The following is a 14,102-nucleotide window of genomic DNA, read 5'->3' as shown; positions in this document are numbered from 1 at the left end:
CGGAGAGCCAGATGTACTGCTCGAAGCTCCAGCCAGTTTATGCTGCACGATCGTTCTATGGAGGACCAGCAGCCTTGGGCTGTGAGCGATTGAAAGCGAGCTCCCCATCCAATCATGCTGGCATCAGTGGTGATGGTAAGTCTGTGGGGCTCTTTGAATAGACAACCTTTGTATATGGCTGGTCTGGTCCACCAGAGGAGAGATATGAGGACCTGTTATGGAACTTTGACCTTGTATTTGGAGTTGCTTCGGCCGGATTGCTAGTACGGGAGCAGGAACCACTGGAGGGATCTAGTGTGGAGCCAGGCCCAAGGAATAATAGATATACAAGAGATCATTTTGCCTAACAATTTTGATAAATCAGCTAGGGACACTCTCCTATGAACCCTGACCTCCTTAACTAATTGCTGAATGCTGTTTTGTCTATCTGGTGACAGGAAAACTTTGCCTTCCACTGTATCTATGACTGCCCCCAGATGGATTAATCGAGTCGAAGGTGTTAAATGACTCTTTTCCCAATTGATTGAGAACCCATGTAGTTGTAGGGAGTGTAATGTGGTCTGAGTATCTATGACTGATTGATGAAGAAAAGATGACAGAATTAAGATATCGAGGTAACACTACAGTCGTATGGGGACACCCCGGAGATGAGCAGTGAGGGCTGCGAGAACCTTTGTGAAGGTCCTGGGGGCAGAGGCTAGTCTGAAGGGAAGAGCCACATATTCAAAATGGAGATTATTATAACAGAATCTTAAAAATTTATAGTGGGAAGGCTGAATTGGAATATGTAAGTACGCCTCTGTCAGATCTATAGATGTATGGACATCACCTTTTTGTATACCATGTAAAATAGATTGTAGGGTGTGCATTTTAAATTTGCGATATACTAAAAATTGATTAAGGCATTTCAAATCCAAGATTGCTCTCCACTCCCGTGAACTTTCAGGAACAACGAAAAGATCTGAATAGAAACCTCACCCTCGTTGGTCTGTCACTACTGGTTGGATGGCTCATATGTCCAGTAGATGCTGAATACTGTTTCCATAAGATCTCGTTTAACTGGATCTCTGGAAAGAAGACACGACATAAAGAAGTCTGGGGGAGCGGATTGAAACTCCAGTGTGAAGCCGAATCTGATCGTGTCTCTGACCCAGGAATCAGACGTTGAGGAGTCCCATTGGTCTGTGAATAATTTAAGGCGGCCACCAATGGGAGGCGGGTCCATGGGGTTATCTTGGACACCAGAAAAATCTATTTCCGACTCGGAAGGATTTCTGGGTTGGCCACCCCTTCTGTTCCTATCCCCAAAGTCTGACCTCTCTGGCTGTTGCCCTGATCGGAAAGATGGGGATCTCTGGTATCTGGTTGAGAACGGTCCCTGATAAAAGGGCCGAAAGGATACCCTCCGAAAGGACTGAGGGTTTCTGAGGGTTACCTCCGAAAAAGGGAGGGTAAAATTTTCTTTTTATTTCGAGTCTCAGTGAGCAGCGGATCGAGGGAAGGGCCAAACAGTCTGTCTCCTGCTAGAGAAGATGAAGCGAGCTTGCATTTATGTTTAATATCCGCTTTCCAGTTCTTTAACCAGAGCAAACATCGCGCTGTGACATGTGAAGTGATGGCTCTGGCTAAAAACTTAACTGCATGAAAGGTTGCGTCAGCTGAGAATTCAGCGGCTGCTATAAGCTTTGCAATGTCTTGGTATGCTCTAGTGTTGGAATTGGGGACATGCTCCCATAAGAGGCGGAGCCATCTGAGAGAAGAACGGGTAAAGAAGGAGGTGGCCGTGGCTGCTCTGATGGCCCATGCATCAGACGGATGGGCCCTGTGTAGGGCTAGCTCGGCCCGTTTGTCCTCTGGCTTTAATGCCTCCACTGGGAATGGAGGACGAGGATGCTAATCCCACAATGGGTTCATCTACCTCAGGAGTATTCAACAATTTTAAGAAATCTGGGGCCAAATTAAAGAATTTCCTGTCGTAACCAGTGGGGGCCAGATACACTGCTGCAGAGGCCCACTGTTTTTGTACCAGGTCTGCAAACATATGAGGGACTGGAATCATGTCTGCCTCAACTACAGGTTGGATGAAAATGAGATCATCTGGTCCCTCATCTGAAGGAATTGGAGTGGCAAAAGGGGTCAGCTTGTCCAGTCGTGCAGTATTTTTGGCCTTGAACAATAGAGATTTGAAAAGTTGTGGCTGGAACAAGCCTGTAAATACAGGTTGGTCAAGAACAAGGCTCTCATCCTCAGACATCCCCCTTTCTAAGGGGTCTATATCTGACATGGCCGGGTCAGTCTCATGCATTGATTCTGATTCACTCTGGTCCATGTGTTCAATGTGTTCCACCTCTTCCGCCTCCTCCTCCTCCTCCTGCGGCTCCTGTAGGAGCACACCCCCTTGACACTGTACCTGACTGATTGCGAATCATACTCAGCAGGTGTGGGATGATCCCTGGTCAGAACCGCATGTTGCAGGCCTGCTGCGATTCCCTGATGGATAGCCATCTCCATCCAGGTCTTCATTCGCTCTGGCACATCCTCTGGAAGAGATTGTTCCTGTCAAAGACCGGCAGCCATTGGTGTGAACGTCGCTTCAGGTATTCTTCGCATGGTTGGTGATTGCGCTGACTGGGCCTGTTGATTTGGGAGCCATGCTGCGCCTTGATGAGAGGGAGAGATCTAGGGGGAGAGATCTAGGGGAGTAGGAGGGAGGAAAGAGGATGGCTCTGGACTGTATGGTGAAAAGGCTTGAGAGGTCCTGTGTGCCTCCCATGTGCACTTATCTATTTGTTTTGCCAGAGCCTTGTGGTGCCTATTGGCATCCTTTTCTGATGCCTTAGAACAGGGGTCCCCAACCACCGGGCTGCGGACCGGTACCGGTCCATGGAACATTTCCTACCGGGCCGCTGGTTTGCTGGGCGCCGCCATCTTGTTTGACGAGAAAGTGCTGTTTGAATGATAAAGTGGCTCGGCGATTGTAATGGCAAGGGTAGGGCTAGCGGTTGAGGGGGCGAAATGAAATCGAAGCCTCCCTACGCTTAGGAGCGCTTCCTGGTAATGCGATCCCCAATGGCCAGATGGCAAGGGCAGCATCATTAAGAAAAGAACAATTGACTAGCTGCAAATCTTAGAGAATTCTCCTGTTTTGGTCAAGGACTAACGAGAAGCACTGCCTATCTCTCACAAGGCTGAGCCAAAACTGGGGAACGCTGGGGAGGAGTCCTGTGGAGGAGGAGCATTCCGCAAATTAAGCCCAGCCTAGATAAGCAGAGACTGAAGCACCTCCCACTACTGGATGCTCTGAGCAGCTCATGGGAGAATGAATTCTACATCTGTGGGGCTTGCTGATTGCTTTGACAGTTAAGAGTCTGTAATCATTGCTAGAATAAATTAATAACACATATCTTACCAACAATTTTTCTGATTAAGCTGAAAAACAGTCAAAAGCAAGTTCTATAACTGAAGTGCAATTTAAACTTGATATCCCAAGTGTGTTAAGCCAAAATGCAAAGCAGAAAGCACTTTAAACAAAAAACAAAAGACCAAAGAATTGATTATAGACTTCAGAAGATGCAAAGCAGAGCCTCTCCCACTATATATCAATGGAGATTGTGTGGAAAGAGTTCATAGTTTTAAATTTCTAGGATCTCATATTTCTGACAACCTTACTTGGTCAGTCCACACTATGGCCATTGCAAAGAAGACCCAACAGCACCTGCACTTTCTGAGGCTGCTGAAAAAGAGTGGTCTGGATGAGAAGTTGCTGGTTACTTTTTAACGTTCTACCATTGAGAGCATTTTGGCATACTGTGTAACCATGTGGTATGCTGGATGCTCTGTAGTGAATAAGAAGATGCTCCAGAGAGTTAAAAACACAGCACAAAAAATCATTGGTTGTTCTCTTTCTTCTTTGGAAGAGATTGCGAAGACCAAACTCCTCTCTAGAGCACTAAAAATCTCCACAGACCACTCTCATCCTGGACATTCATATTTTGAACTGTTACCATCAGGAAGGCGTTATAGGTGTCTTAAAATGAGGACTAACAGACTGAGAAACAGTTTCTTTTACAAGGCAATAATTGTCTTGAATCAAACAATGCATATATGATTTAGCCCTATGTATATAGTGGCATTTTTAAACTATCTAACTATATGTTTTAGATAAGTTTTAGACTAGGTTTTTAATTATTATTTTAATTATTTTAATTTTTAAATACTCTGTGGTGTGTGATGTGGTGTTTGGGACACTGTGCTAGAGTAGCTTTCAAATTTCATTGTATGCAATGACAATAAAGCTATTCTATTCTATTCTATTCTATTCTATTCTATTCTATTCTATTCTATTCTATTCTATACAAACATTTCTTCTTTAAGATAAGCATCTTAAAAGTCTCAATCAGGAAAATTTTGCTCATATGTCTACATCACCAATGCAAACATGAGATCTTATCTGCAAAGCAAATAACTGTCTTGCATTTTCTTCCATATGGAGTAATTATCTGTCAAAAAAAGGACTATTTCAAAAATAATAAATATTAAATCAAGTTGGCAACTGGGACTACGTGGGAAGCTACAAATTAACACTTTAAAAAAATTGTTCAGAGCAATTCCTAATTAGAGAAAAGTTACAAACATACCAATTTTTTACTGTTTGGTTGAAAATCTACACAGAAGGCAACAGTTTCCAAGGAACACTACTTCTGGTTAAATAGAAATTGTAAAGTCATTCACAAATTAGCCAGCAGAGGTAGCAATATACTCTAAAAGCATTTTTCTGTAACAGGGTTAACACCTTTTCAGATGCAGAATGCTATTATGTTTTTGTAGAGGTACACTGAAAAAAACTTACTTTTAAATCTGTCCAAATATTATATTTCAGCACAAATTTCACAATTAAAAAAAATATTGAGAAATGTCATTGATGCCATATGTGAATATCATGAGCAAATGCCCTTGTGCACTAGGTTGCTAAATCAAGCATACATGTTTACAGGCATAATTACATTCAAGACAAAATAGTTTGCCACTAAGCATATAGTATTATTTTTATTACATTGGTAAATTCTTTTTGTTTCTTTATTTTTTAAAAAACTATGGTATTTAGAGGAATTGCTGGATAACCAGCAAATGCATTTCATAATTTACATTACACATGCATCACATTTGTATTTCACACTTTTATAAAATCACTACAAGTCTACAGGTCTGCTTCTAGTTAAATTGTTCAAGGTTTCTTTTATCTTAAATAGTGAAATAGGATGGATTGATAACAACAAAGACAATAGCACTTGTCTGAACACCTTGGGGAATTTAAGAAATTAAAAAACTCAGGGAGCACCTCAAGGACAAGATGATAGCCTTGAGTTCTAGAAGATTTATAGGATGGAACCTGTCTGCCTGGGGCCAGCAACCCTGAACAATCCCCCCCCCCGCCGTAAAGGCTGGCATCTGTTGAGACCCTTATTCTGTCTGGCTCCATGAAGCGATGGCTCTTTGTGATGGCATGGGCTTGTCATCACCGAAAGGACCGAAGGACCTCTGAAGGGATCTGAACTCTGACAGCCGACTCGTTCTTGCCCATTAAAATAGGAGGAACCATTGAAGGGTGTGGGCATGTAGGCATGCCTACGGCACTATGTTGATGCTGGAGATAATATTCCTGAGCAGCTGTGACAGGAGACAGAGAAACAGTGTGAAGCTGTTGAACCCAGTTTATCCACTCGTTGAGACTCTCCTGTCGTTCCGGGGAAAGAACAACCTCTCAGCGAGTAGAGTAGATAATCGCCCCGAGGTTTAGAAGACAAATCGTCATAGAGGATGACTTCTGGCAGTTCTATGGAGAACCCCTACGCCTGCAAGAGCTGCATCATGAGCTCCAGGTCGCAGTCGGCTGTCTGGACAGACGTTGATTGGATCAGAATGTTGTCCAGGTAGCACTGGATCCACACCGGTAGCTGAACGGGATGCTCCTCAAGCTGCCAAGAGCTTGGTAAAAACCCTGGAGCTGACGAGGGACCAAATGGGAGGGTCTGGTACTGATAATGCCTGCCGTTGTAATGGAAGAGCAGGAACTGACGGAGAGGGGGCCAGATTGGGATGTGGAGGTATGCCTCCATGAGGTCTATGGATGAGAGGATCGCCCTCCCAACCGCACTGCAGGACAGAATGCAGAGACGGCATCTTGAAACACCTGTAGGAGTGTTCGAGACTTGCGGTCGAGAATTGCTCTCCACCCCCACCCCACACCTAGGCCCTTGGGAACATAAAGGGGCAGGGCTAAGACCCCCATCCCCGCTGATCCTCTGGAACCAGTTGTATGGCTCTTATGTCCACCAGGTGTTGGATGGCTGTTGCCATAAGGGCCGTTCTGGATCTGTCCCGAAAAATTGGACAGGAAACAAAAACCTTGCAGGGGAGAGAAACTTGAGTTGGAGACCCACTCTCCCAGACCTGAACACCCAGGTGTCCAATGTTGATTACTCCCGTCTGGTTGCAAAGGAGGCCAGGCAACCTCCGATGGAAGGGGAGGGGAAGCAGACCTTTAGTGTAGGACCAAACCTTCCCCCCGCAAAAGGGCCACTTACCAGAGAACTGCTGTTGTCTACCTGCTTGATCAGGTTGCTACTCCTGACAAGGAGGGAAAGATCTCTGGATCCTGGGGAAGCACAATCTGGTTTCAGATCTAAATGGTAGAGATCCTGAATATGGCACCTAGAGGAAGTCTGACTGCTTGTTTGAGGAGGATAGGATCTTCCGGTTGTCCCAGGTAAGGTTCCAGGGCCGCCCCAAACCGGTTGTCTCCTGAACATGGAGCAGATCCCAGCTTTCCCTTGCGATGGGAGGCTGTCTGCCAATTGTGCAGCCAGAGGAGGCATCTTGCTGCCACTGAGGGTGTCATTGCTCTTAAGGCAAATCTAGCTGAATTTATGTGGCATTGGCAGTAAATTCCACTGCCGCAATAATTTTATCTAAGTCCTAGTGCGACCTGTAATCGTTGCTCAGCCAGTGGACTTGTAACTGGTGGAGCCACCATGAGAGCCTCGTAAAAAATGGAGGCTGCAGTGGAGGCCCACACCACCCAGGCTGCAGCTTGGTGGGTGCATTTGAGAATCTGCTCAGATCTCCTGTCCTCAGTTTGAGGACATCCTCTGGTTCAACTGGAGCTCCACAGGTGGAAAACGTTGGGTACCACAGGTGAATCAATTGGGGGTGCTAACAAGGCATTGGCCAAGGAAAGGCCCACATTGTAGAACCTCTGTCTTGGAATGAGGGGCGTAGCCCTGATGCAGGAGAGGCACGTTGGTCCTTTAGTAAGTCCAGAAGTAGCTCCGGAGATGGGAGCACCTTGGTCTGGGCAATAGGTTTGATGAATAAGAGTCACCTTGGACAGAAGACTCTACCTGCGCCTCGGATGCTACCTCATCAGGCCCCAGTTGGGCCTAACTGAAGTCTTATAAAGGAGGGGCTTAAACAAAGATGGCCTGAATTCTGTCACAAAGGTGGGTTGTTCAGACCTAAAACCTTCCTCTCCAAAAGCTTGGATTTCCTGAGCTTCCCATCCTCTTCCTCAGAAATGGAGGATCTGCTATGCGCAGAGTAAAATAAAAACCTCCAGACCCCATAATCTCCTCCTTCAGGATGAGAAAACAGGGAACCTCTGCTCCTATGGTCTAGCATATCCCTGCTGTGCAAAGGGAAACCTGACAGAAGGCTGGGAGCAACCATGGCCCTCACCAGCAGGGTGGAGAAATTGGAATCTGTCTGCAATGCCCTGCCTAACACTCATTGAGACCATATCCTAGAGGCCTTCAGGCCTATTGTCTTGCCCGGGGGGGGGCGGGGGGCGCAATTGGGCAAAGACCAGAATCAGTGTATAAAGTAGTCTCCGCCCTATGCCTGTGTCCACCCTGAGCCAAAAAAACCCATGGATGCAAAGAATCTGGGCCCCAGTCAGCTTGTCTAAAACTAGGCCCAAACCATTGCAGATCTAACGGGGAGGAGGCCTCAACCAGTCTCACAGGAGACCAGGCCTGCAAGTAATTGGTGGGACTGCTATCTACCCCTCCAGGTCTAGGATGGGCTCTGGGCAGGCTTGCAAATCCCTGACTGAGCAAGGGCCTGGCCTCTCAACTGCTCTAGATTTTTTTGGAAATTGTTTTTCTAAAGCAGCATGCCATTTCTTTCTGCTCTTAATTCTGACTTTGAGGTCTTCTTAGGAGCCAAGGCCTTGGCTCTAATTCTTGCTGCTGCCTCTTTGTTGATAGAATGGACACTCTTTAGAATCCTTCTAGAGAATTCCGAGCCCTGGGTTATCTCCAGGCTCAATGTTCCAGCTTGGGCCCCACTTATCTTCCAAAGTTCTAGGAAAAGAGGTGCTGACAGGTCCTCACAAGTTGTTTTGTCCTAGGTGTGGACCTAAGGGATCTGGATCGATATTGAGAGAGCCAAGAAATTGGTGCTAGGTAATAGCCCGATCCTAAAATGGCTGACTGCCACATGCTGGGGGCCGATAGAAAATCCCTGTCAGGGACGGTCTATGGAGCCCAGCAAGGCTCTCAGGGTCTGGCCTGTGTCTTCTGTGGACCACTGCCAGGCACTGACTTTGAAGCCCAAGCCACCAGCTGAGAGAATCAGACGAAAGATACAGCCTGGCCCTGGCCTGTGTCTTCTAAGAGCCTCACCGCCAGGCACTGTATCAGAGGCCTGACCAACAGCTGTGAGCCACAGATAAGAATCGGGGCCTGTGCGCTGTTAAAGGAGAACATGGTCCCCACCTCAGGATTTAGAGCTTCACGCTTCACAAAACTGCGTGGGAGGCTCACCCAAGCTCTCCCAGCCTGGACTCACGATTTTGACGCTGAAGCTTCATCACAATGAAAACCGGAGAGCGAATCTCTGCTCTCCATGGAGGTGCAGCTCTACCAGGTCCCTGGAGCTGCGCTGTTGATTTTGCTGATTTTTCTGCCTTTCACAAGAACTCTGATGCTAAGACTAGCTTTGAGACTCCAGAAACACTAGCTCAACTTCAAGGAAGCTGAGTCAAAAAGCTGAGGATAGCACCAGAAGCTGGCTTTTTATAGTGTGGCAGACTCAGCTCAACAACATCATAAGGAAGAGTCTAACCCATTGCTGGACTCTTGATGCAGTGTGCAGAACAAAAGGGATTAATCAACTGGCCTCAAACACCTGGGGGAAGGGGGTTGAGAGAAGCTAGGTCTTAACAGTTTTCCTAAAGGCAACCAAATTTGGGGGGACTGCTCTAGAACAGAGGTCCCCAACCGTTGGGCCGTGGACCAATTTTGATGGTCCGCAAGAATTTTTTTTGCCTTTTTCACATTTCTTACATTGCACTAAAAAATCGGGAATCTTCAAACTACAGTCCCTGGGCCAACTATGGCCCATGGAAACAATTAATCTGGCCTGAGCATGAACAAGAGGCTGCACTGCACACATCACTCCACCCACCTGCTGGCCCCCACACTTGGGCCAAGCACAAACCTTATCTTGTGTAGAGCAGTGCGAGCCATGCAAGCTGGAACTGGAAGACCAATAGCAGGGGAGGGAAATCCACCTTGGACTCACCATGCTCAGCCCAATAGTTGCTTGGGGGGAGGCTCAGCTGCCTTTAGGGCCTGCCTCTTGGCTCGCCTCTTGAGGAGAGTTCACTAAAGTGGCATGGGAAACTTCGGTTGGGCTCCTCAAGAGACGAGACTGACTCCGACTGCTTCCCAGATGCTGGAGAGAAGTAGCCAGAGTCACTCTCACCTCTTGAGGAGCCCGGCTGAAGTTTCCCATGCTGCTTTAGTGAGCATTCCTCGAGAGGTGAGTTTGAAGGGGGCTGATTTAGCTACAATGTATGGCAACGCTACGGAGAAGTTTCCTGTGCTACTTTACTGAGCACTCCTCAAGAGTTGAGTTTGAAGGGGGCTAACTTAACTACAATGCGTGGCAAAGCTATGGAGAAGTTTACAATTTTTGTTATAGATAAGCATTTATAATTTTGTTATATTAAATAGGTGCATTTCATTAACATGAAATGGAAGTTCTCATCGTTATTTTATAAATGTATCTTTTTTTAAAAAAATTCATATTGGTGGTCCACAGGACTTAAAATTATGAATTTGGTGGTCCCTGAGGTCCAAAAGGTTGGGGACCTCTGCTCTAGAAAACAGGGGAGTCACCAAAAGAACATGCTTCCTAGATTTAAAAAGGTGTCAAGATTTAAAAGAGAAAGCCTGAAACATGCCCTCTATATGACAGCCTATGTGGCAGTCAGGTATCCTTAGGAGATAGCCCAACAAATAACCTTTATCATGCAGGTTTTAAAAGTGACAATCAGTACTTTGAATTGCATACAGAACCCTACTGCAAGCCAGTGCAACTCATGGCAAAGTGGTGTTACATGGATGTGATGAGTTGTGTCTTTGCAGCTAGATTCTGGAAGATTTTGCAACATGTTGCAATAGTCTAATTGGGAAATGGTTAAGGCATGAAATGAGCATCCAATTTAGGAACGAGTACAACTCAGTCACCAAATATTATTCAAACTCACCCTGCCCCCACCCACCCACTATACTACTCACTATTCTTCAAGAAAGAGCTGTGAGTGCAAAAGAATCCCTGGTTTGCATAATCACCTTAACCAAAAGCAAAACCAGAAATGCTCCAATGCCCTGAAATCTGGATCTGAGAAACCCAAACCCTATCAGGATTTAAGCTGCAACCTGTTGTTTCTCATTCAGACACAGGGACAGAAATACTCTGAGCTGTCCAAGGGGGAAATTTCATCATTGGGGAACTTGTATCAAAAGTGCTGTGAGATGCCTAAAAAAAGCAGCCTGAGTATATTTTAATTTACCAGCCAGCAGAAATTAATTCAGATATGTGATTGATTTCACTCTGTAATGCTCAGCTAGCAGATACACAACTTAAGGCACTAAGCAGAATTAGTATTCTTTGAAAAACTACATAGTCTGCCAACTTCAAATTCCCTTAACTGGAAGCCAAAGTGTCTCTTGAATCTATAACCAAAGTGATAAACTTCTGTGGAAGTTTACATTCATTCACTTTGGTTCTGTACTGCGTAACTTCTAAGCAGAACTTAGCAAAGAGGCCCAGACATACACAAGCTTCACTGGGGAAAAAGGATACTGTACATTAATGGAAATAATGGGTCACTATAGAGAAAACTCAGTTATCTGTTTTGTTTTCTACAATGTATCTTTATAATGTTCCACAGATCTATTATAATGGATAGTTGATATAAAATGGTGCAAGTAGTTCCTACAGAGTGTGTATTGCTATGACAGAGGAAGAAGACAAAGTGCAAAAGGAAATGGAAAAAGAGAACTGAACACTGAAAGAAGAATGCTAAGGTTCAGATATAGAGAAGTTAGTGATGGACAAAGAGAAAAGTGAATACTATAAAATTTGTGAGAGGAAGAAAATTAATAGTTATATTGATCTAGTTAGAGGAAGGATAAGGAATAAATGATACTCATTTTGTTGAAGCCACCCTGGACTTCATGATACCTTACAAAGATCTTTAAAAATTATTAACACAGAAGATAAAAGATTTAAATTTAAAATGCACATATCAAGAAAATCATCTCACAAAAACTAGATATAATCTACCATTTTGAATAAAAATATCAAAACAAAGAAGTTAAATAGGTAAAAATCATTTGATAAAATCAACTGAAGGTAAAACAAAATATCATATAACTGAAATGCAAGTTTAATATACAACCTTAATTGAAATACTGCCTAAAATTCTTGTAAATTATCTCCACAAAGAGATATACCAAAGCTAGAAAAATACAGAAAAGGGCAATTAACATGCATATTAGAAGCTTAAAAGGGAGAGTAGGAAAAGACTTACAAAAATAACTACTTAGATCTAATCATTATGGCTGAAAAGCAGTATGCTTCTCAATATCATATATCAGGGAACTATTGCAAGGGAGTGTTACTGAAGGTAATTTAGACTAATCCTTGGAAGTAAATTCTGGATCTGATTACCACTTTGGATTTAACTGGTCGAGACTTCTGATATATTCAGTAAGAATTAACACAGAATTATAGAGTAAAAACCAGTGGAGAAGGAAAAAGTGGGGAGGAGTATGCTGAATGATGTAGATAGATAACAGAGTAGCAACTAAATATGTTTCTCCTTTTTTGTCATTAACATAATAGTATTCTTTCAGACTCTTAAAAATACAGTCATGTTTTCCTGTAATATACACAATTCTTATCACTGTTAAAAAAAAATTAAACTTTGCAAGAGTTTAACAAATTCGACTTGTGCAAATGACATGACATATGCTTAAAGCAAAATTTCTTTAAAGATAAAATGTATGTCATGTAAAAATTTTAATTTTTAATTAAATAATTTTAATTTTGTAAATATGAGTTGCACATTAATTCATAACTATGAATAACTGAAACCAAGGCCATTTCCTTTAAAGAAAAAGTCAACTGTGGGAAAGTACAAATGTTAACAATGCAGTTTGTACCTGGTCCATGATAATGGAACATTCAGCATTTCTTTTTGTTTCTATTACCTATTTTTTAAATTAAATGTATCATTTTGAATACATGCCAGTTACACTAAAGTGTGAGAGCTTTGACCTTCCCAGACTTAAGACCTGTAGAAACAGGAAGGATTTTGCTCTTAGAATGCCACACTGCCATTGAAATTTATTTATTTATTTATTGAATTTATATGCAAACGTAAGAAATACTGCAAATATAAGCTTAATAAGTAGCCCTTCTAGCAAAGAAATTAAAGGAAAAGTGATCAGCCTCATAGCCCTTTGATGTGCTGTTCAAAAGATTACAGGATTTCGATTTCTTTCCATCAATACTGAAATAAAGAATTGTAAGATTGTTTTTATCACTACATCGATAGTCCCATCTATAACTTATATTAGTGCCAAAAGCAGAAACTACTCTAAAAAAGAAGAGGGAAAAAGAAAAAGCCTATTTTCTCCTCGTGTATAAAAGTAAGCAATCGAAAGGAACACATGGAAGACCTAATGTACAACCAAGTCCTTGAATGTGCACCATTCCCGATTTACGTCAAAAGGGCAAACTCAAGAAGTGTTGGCTGTAAATTGGGAACTCCCAAGTATTACACAAGTGCAGCAGACAAAGGCCCCGAGCTAGAAAAGGTGTAACTTAGGTGTAATTGCAAAGAGAAAGTGGGCTCGAGATCAAAAAACGACAATTAATAAAAAGGAATTTTAAAAAAATCAGAGAAATGAAAAGGCGCCAGATGATCTGCGGGGCAGCTTTGCATAATGAAAAGGCACACCACAGCAGCCCATGCCAGAAACCGGTCGGGAAGCGTCGAGGAAAGAATAAATGAACTCACCTGCCCAAGTGTTCAGGTACGGCTCCAGTATCGCCGAGTTGTCCAGCAACCACACTCGGACGGCACCAATCAAGCTAGAAAGCCCACTGTAACCGAGGTAGCCGACTACGAACACTCCGATCCAATAGTAAAAACCGTCAGGGAATAAAAAGTAAGAAAAGGCCTCCATGCCGTTCCCCAAAGCTGCGCCGATAACTACTACAGTGATGATGGCCCGGCAATATTGAGCCTTCCAAGCTTGGGTCGGACCTGCCTACAAAACAGCTCCGCCCCAAAGAGCAGCTATTGGCTAATTAATGCAATGTAGGATTACGATTGGATAGCTATCGTGGAACACATGGCTCTTGATCTCGCGGTACTGTCTTAAAATAAAATAAAAAACGTAGTTGAGATAAATTCTCGGACAGACGAGCACAATGGTCTATAAGTCGCTTCGAGCGCCCATGTAGCGAATGCGTCTTCCGGCAGAGCTTGCTTTCTCTAGCTCCTATTGGCGGAGGGTGATGTCATTTTTGTGGAGCCTCGTTGCGATTAGAGAGTATAATTGGGATGAACTGGCAGTTACGAAAGAGAATTCGTTGTGTGGAGTTAAATATTGGGACTAGCGAGGGGACGGGCTTTTCTTTCTTGCAGTTTTTAAATTTGTCCTCTTTCGGTCCCACAAACAAGCAGAAAAACAAGCTATATGCAACCAGAAATGCAATATATTTATATAGGCAGCTCACTT

At 43.6% G+C, this 14,102-nt stretch overlaps 1 protein-coding gene across 1 annotated transcript in view; it reads right to left on the bottom strand.

The window, feature by feature from the left end:
- HSD17B12 (hydroxysteroid 17-beta dehydrogenase 12) overlaps nucleotides 1-13,833 on the bottom strand; it is a 70,362-nt gene extending 56,529 nt beyond the window's left edge. Inside the window, exon 1 of the mRNA XM_087921390.1 lies at nucleotides 13,376-13,833. Within this exon, the coding sequence (XP_087777516.1) occupies nucleotides 13,376-13,544 (169 nt within the window). The 5' untranslated portion in view covers nucleotides 13,545-13,833. The remainder of the gene's footprint in view (nucleotides 1-13,375) is intronic.
- Nucleotides 13,834-14,102: the final 269 nt, after the last annotated feature.

Source organism: Pseudonaja textilis, chromosome 1, assembly GCF_049901715.1.
Source record: "Pseudonaja textilis isolate UNSWEBS1 chromosome 1, rPseTex1.2, whole genome shotgun sequence".
Lineage (NCBI taxonomy): Eukaryota > Metazoa > Chordata > Lepidosauria > Squamata > Elapidae > Pseudonaja > Pseudonaja textilis.
The sequence above is the reverse complement of the archived record's forward strand: the minus strand, read 5'-3'. Positions and strand labels throughout refer to the sequence as shown.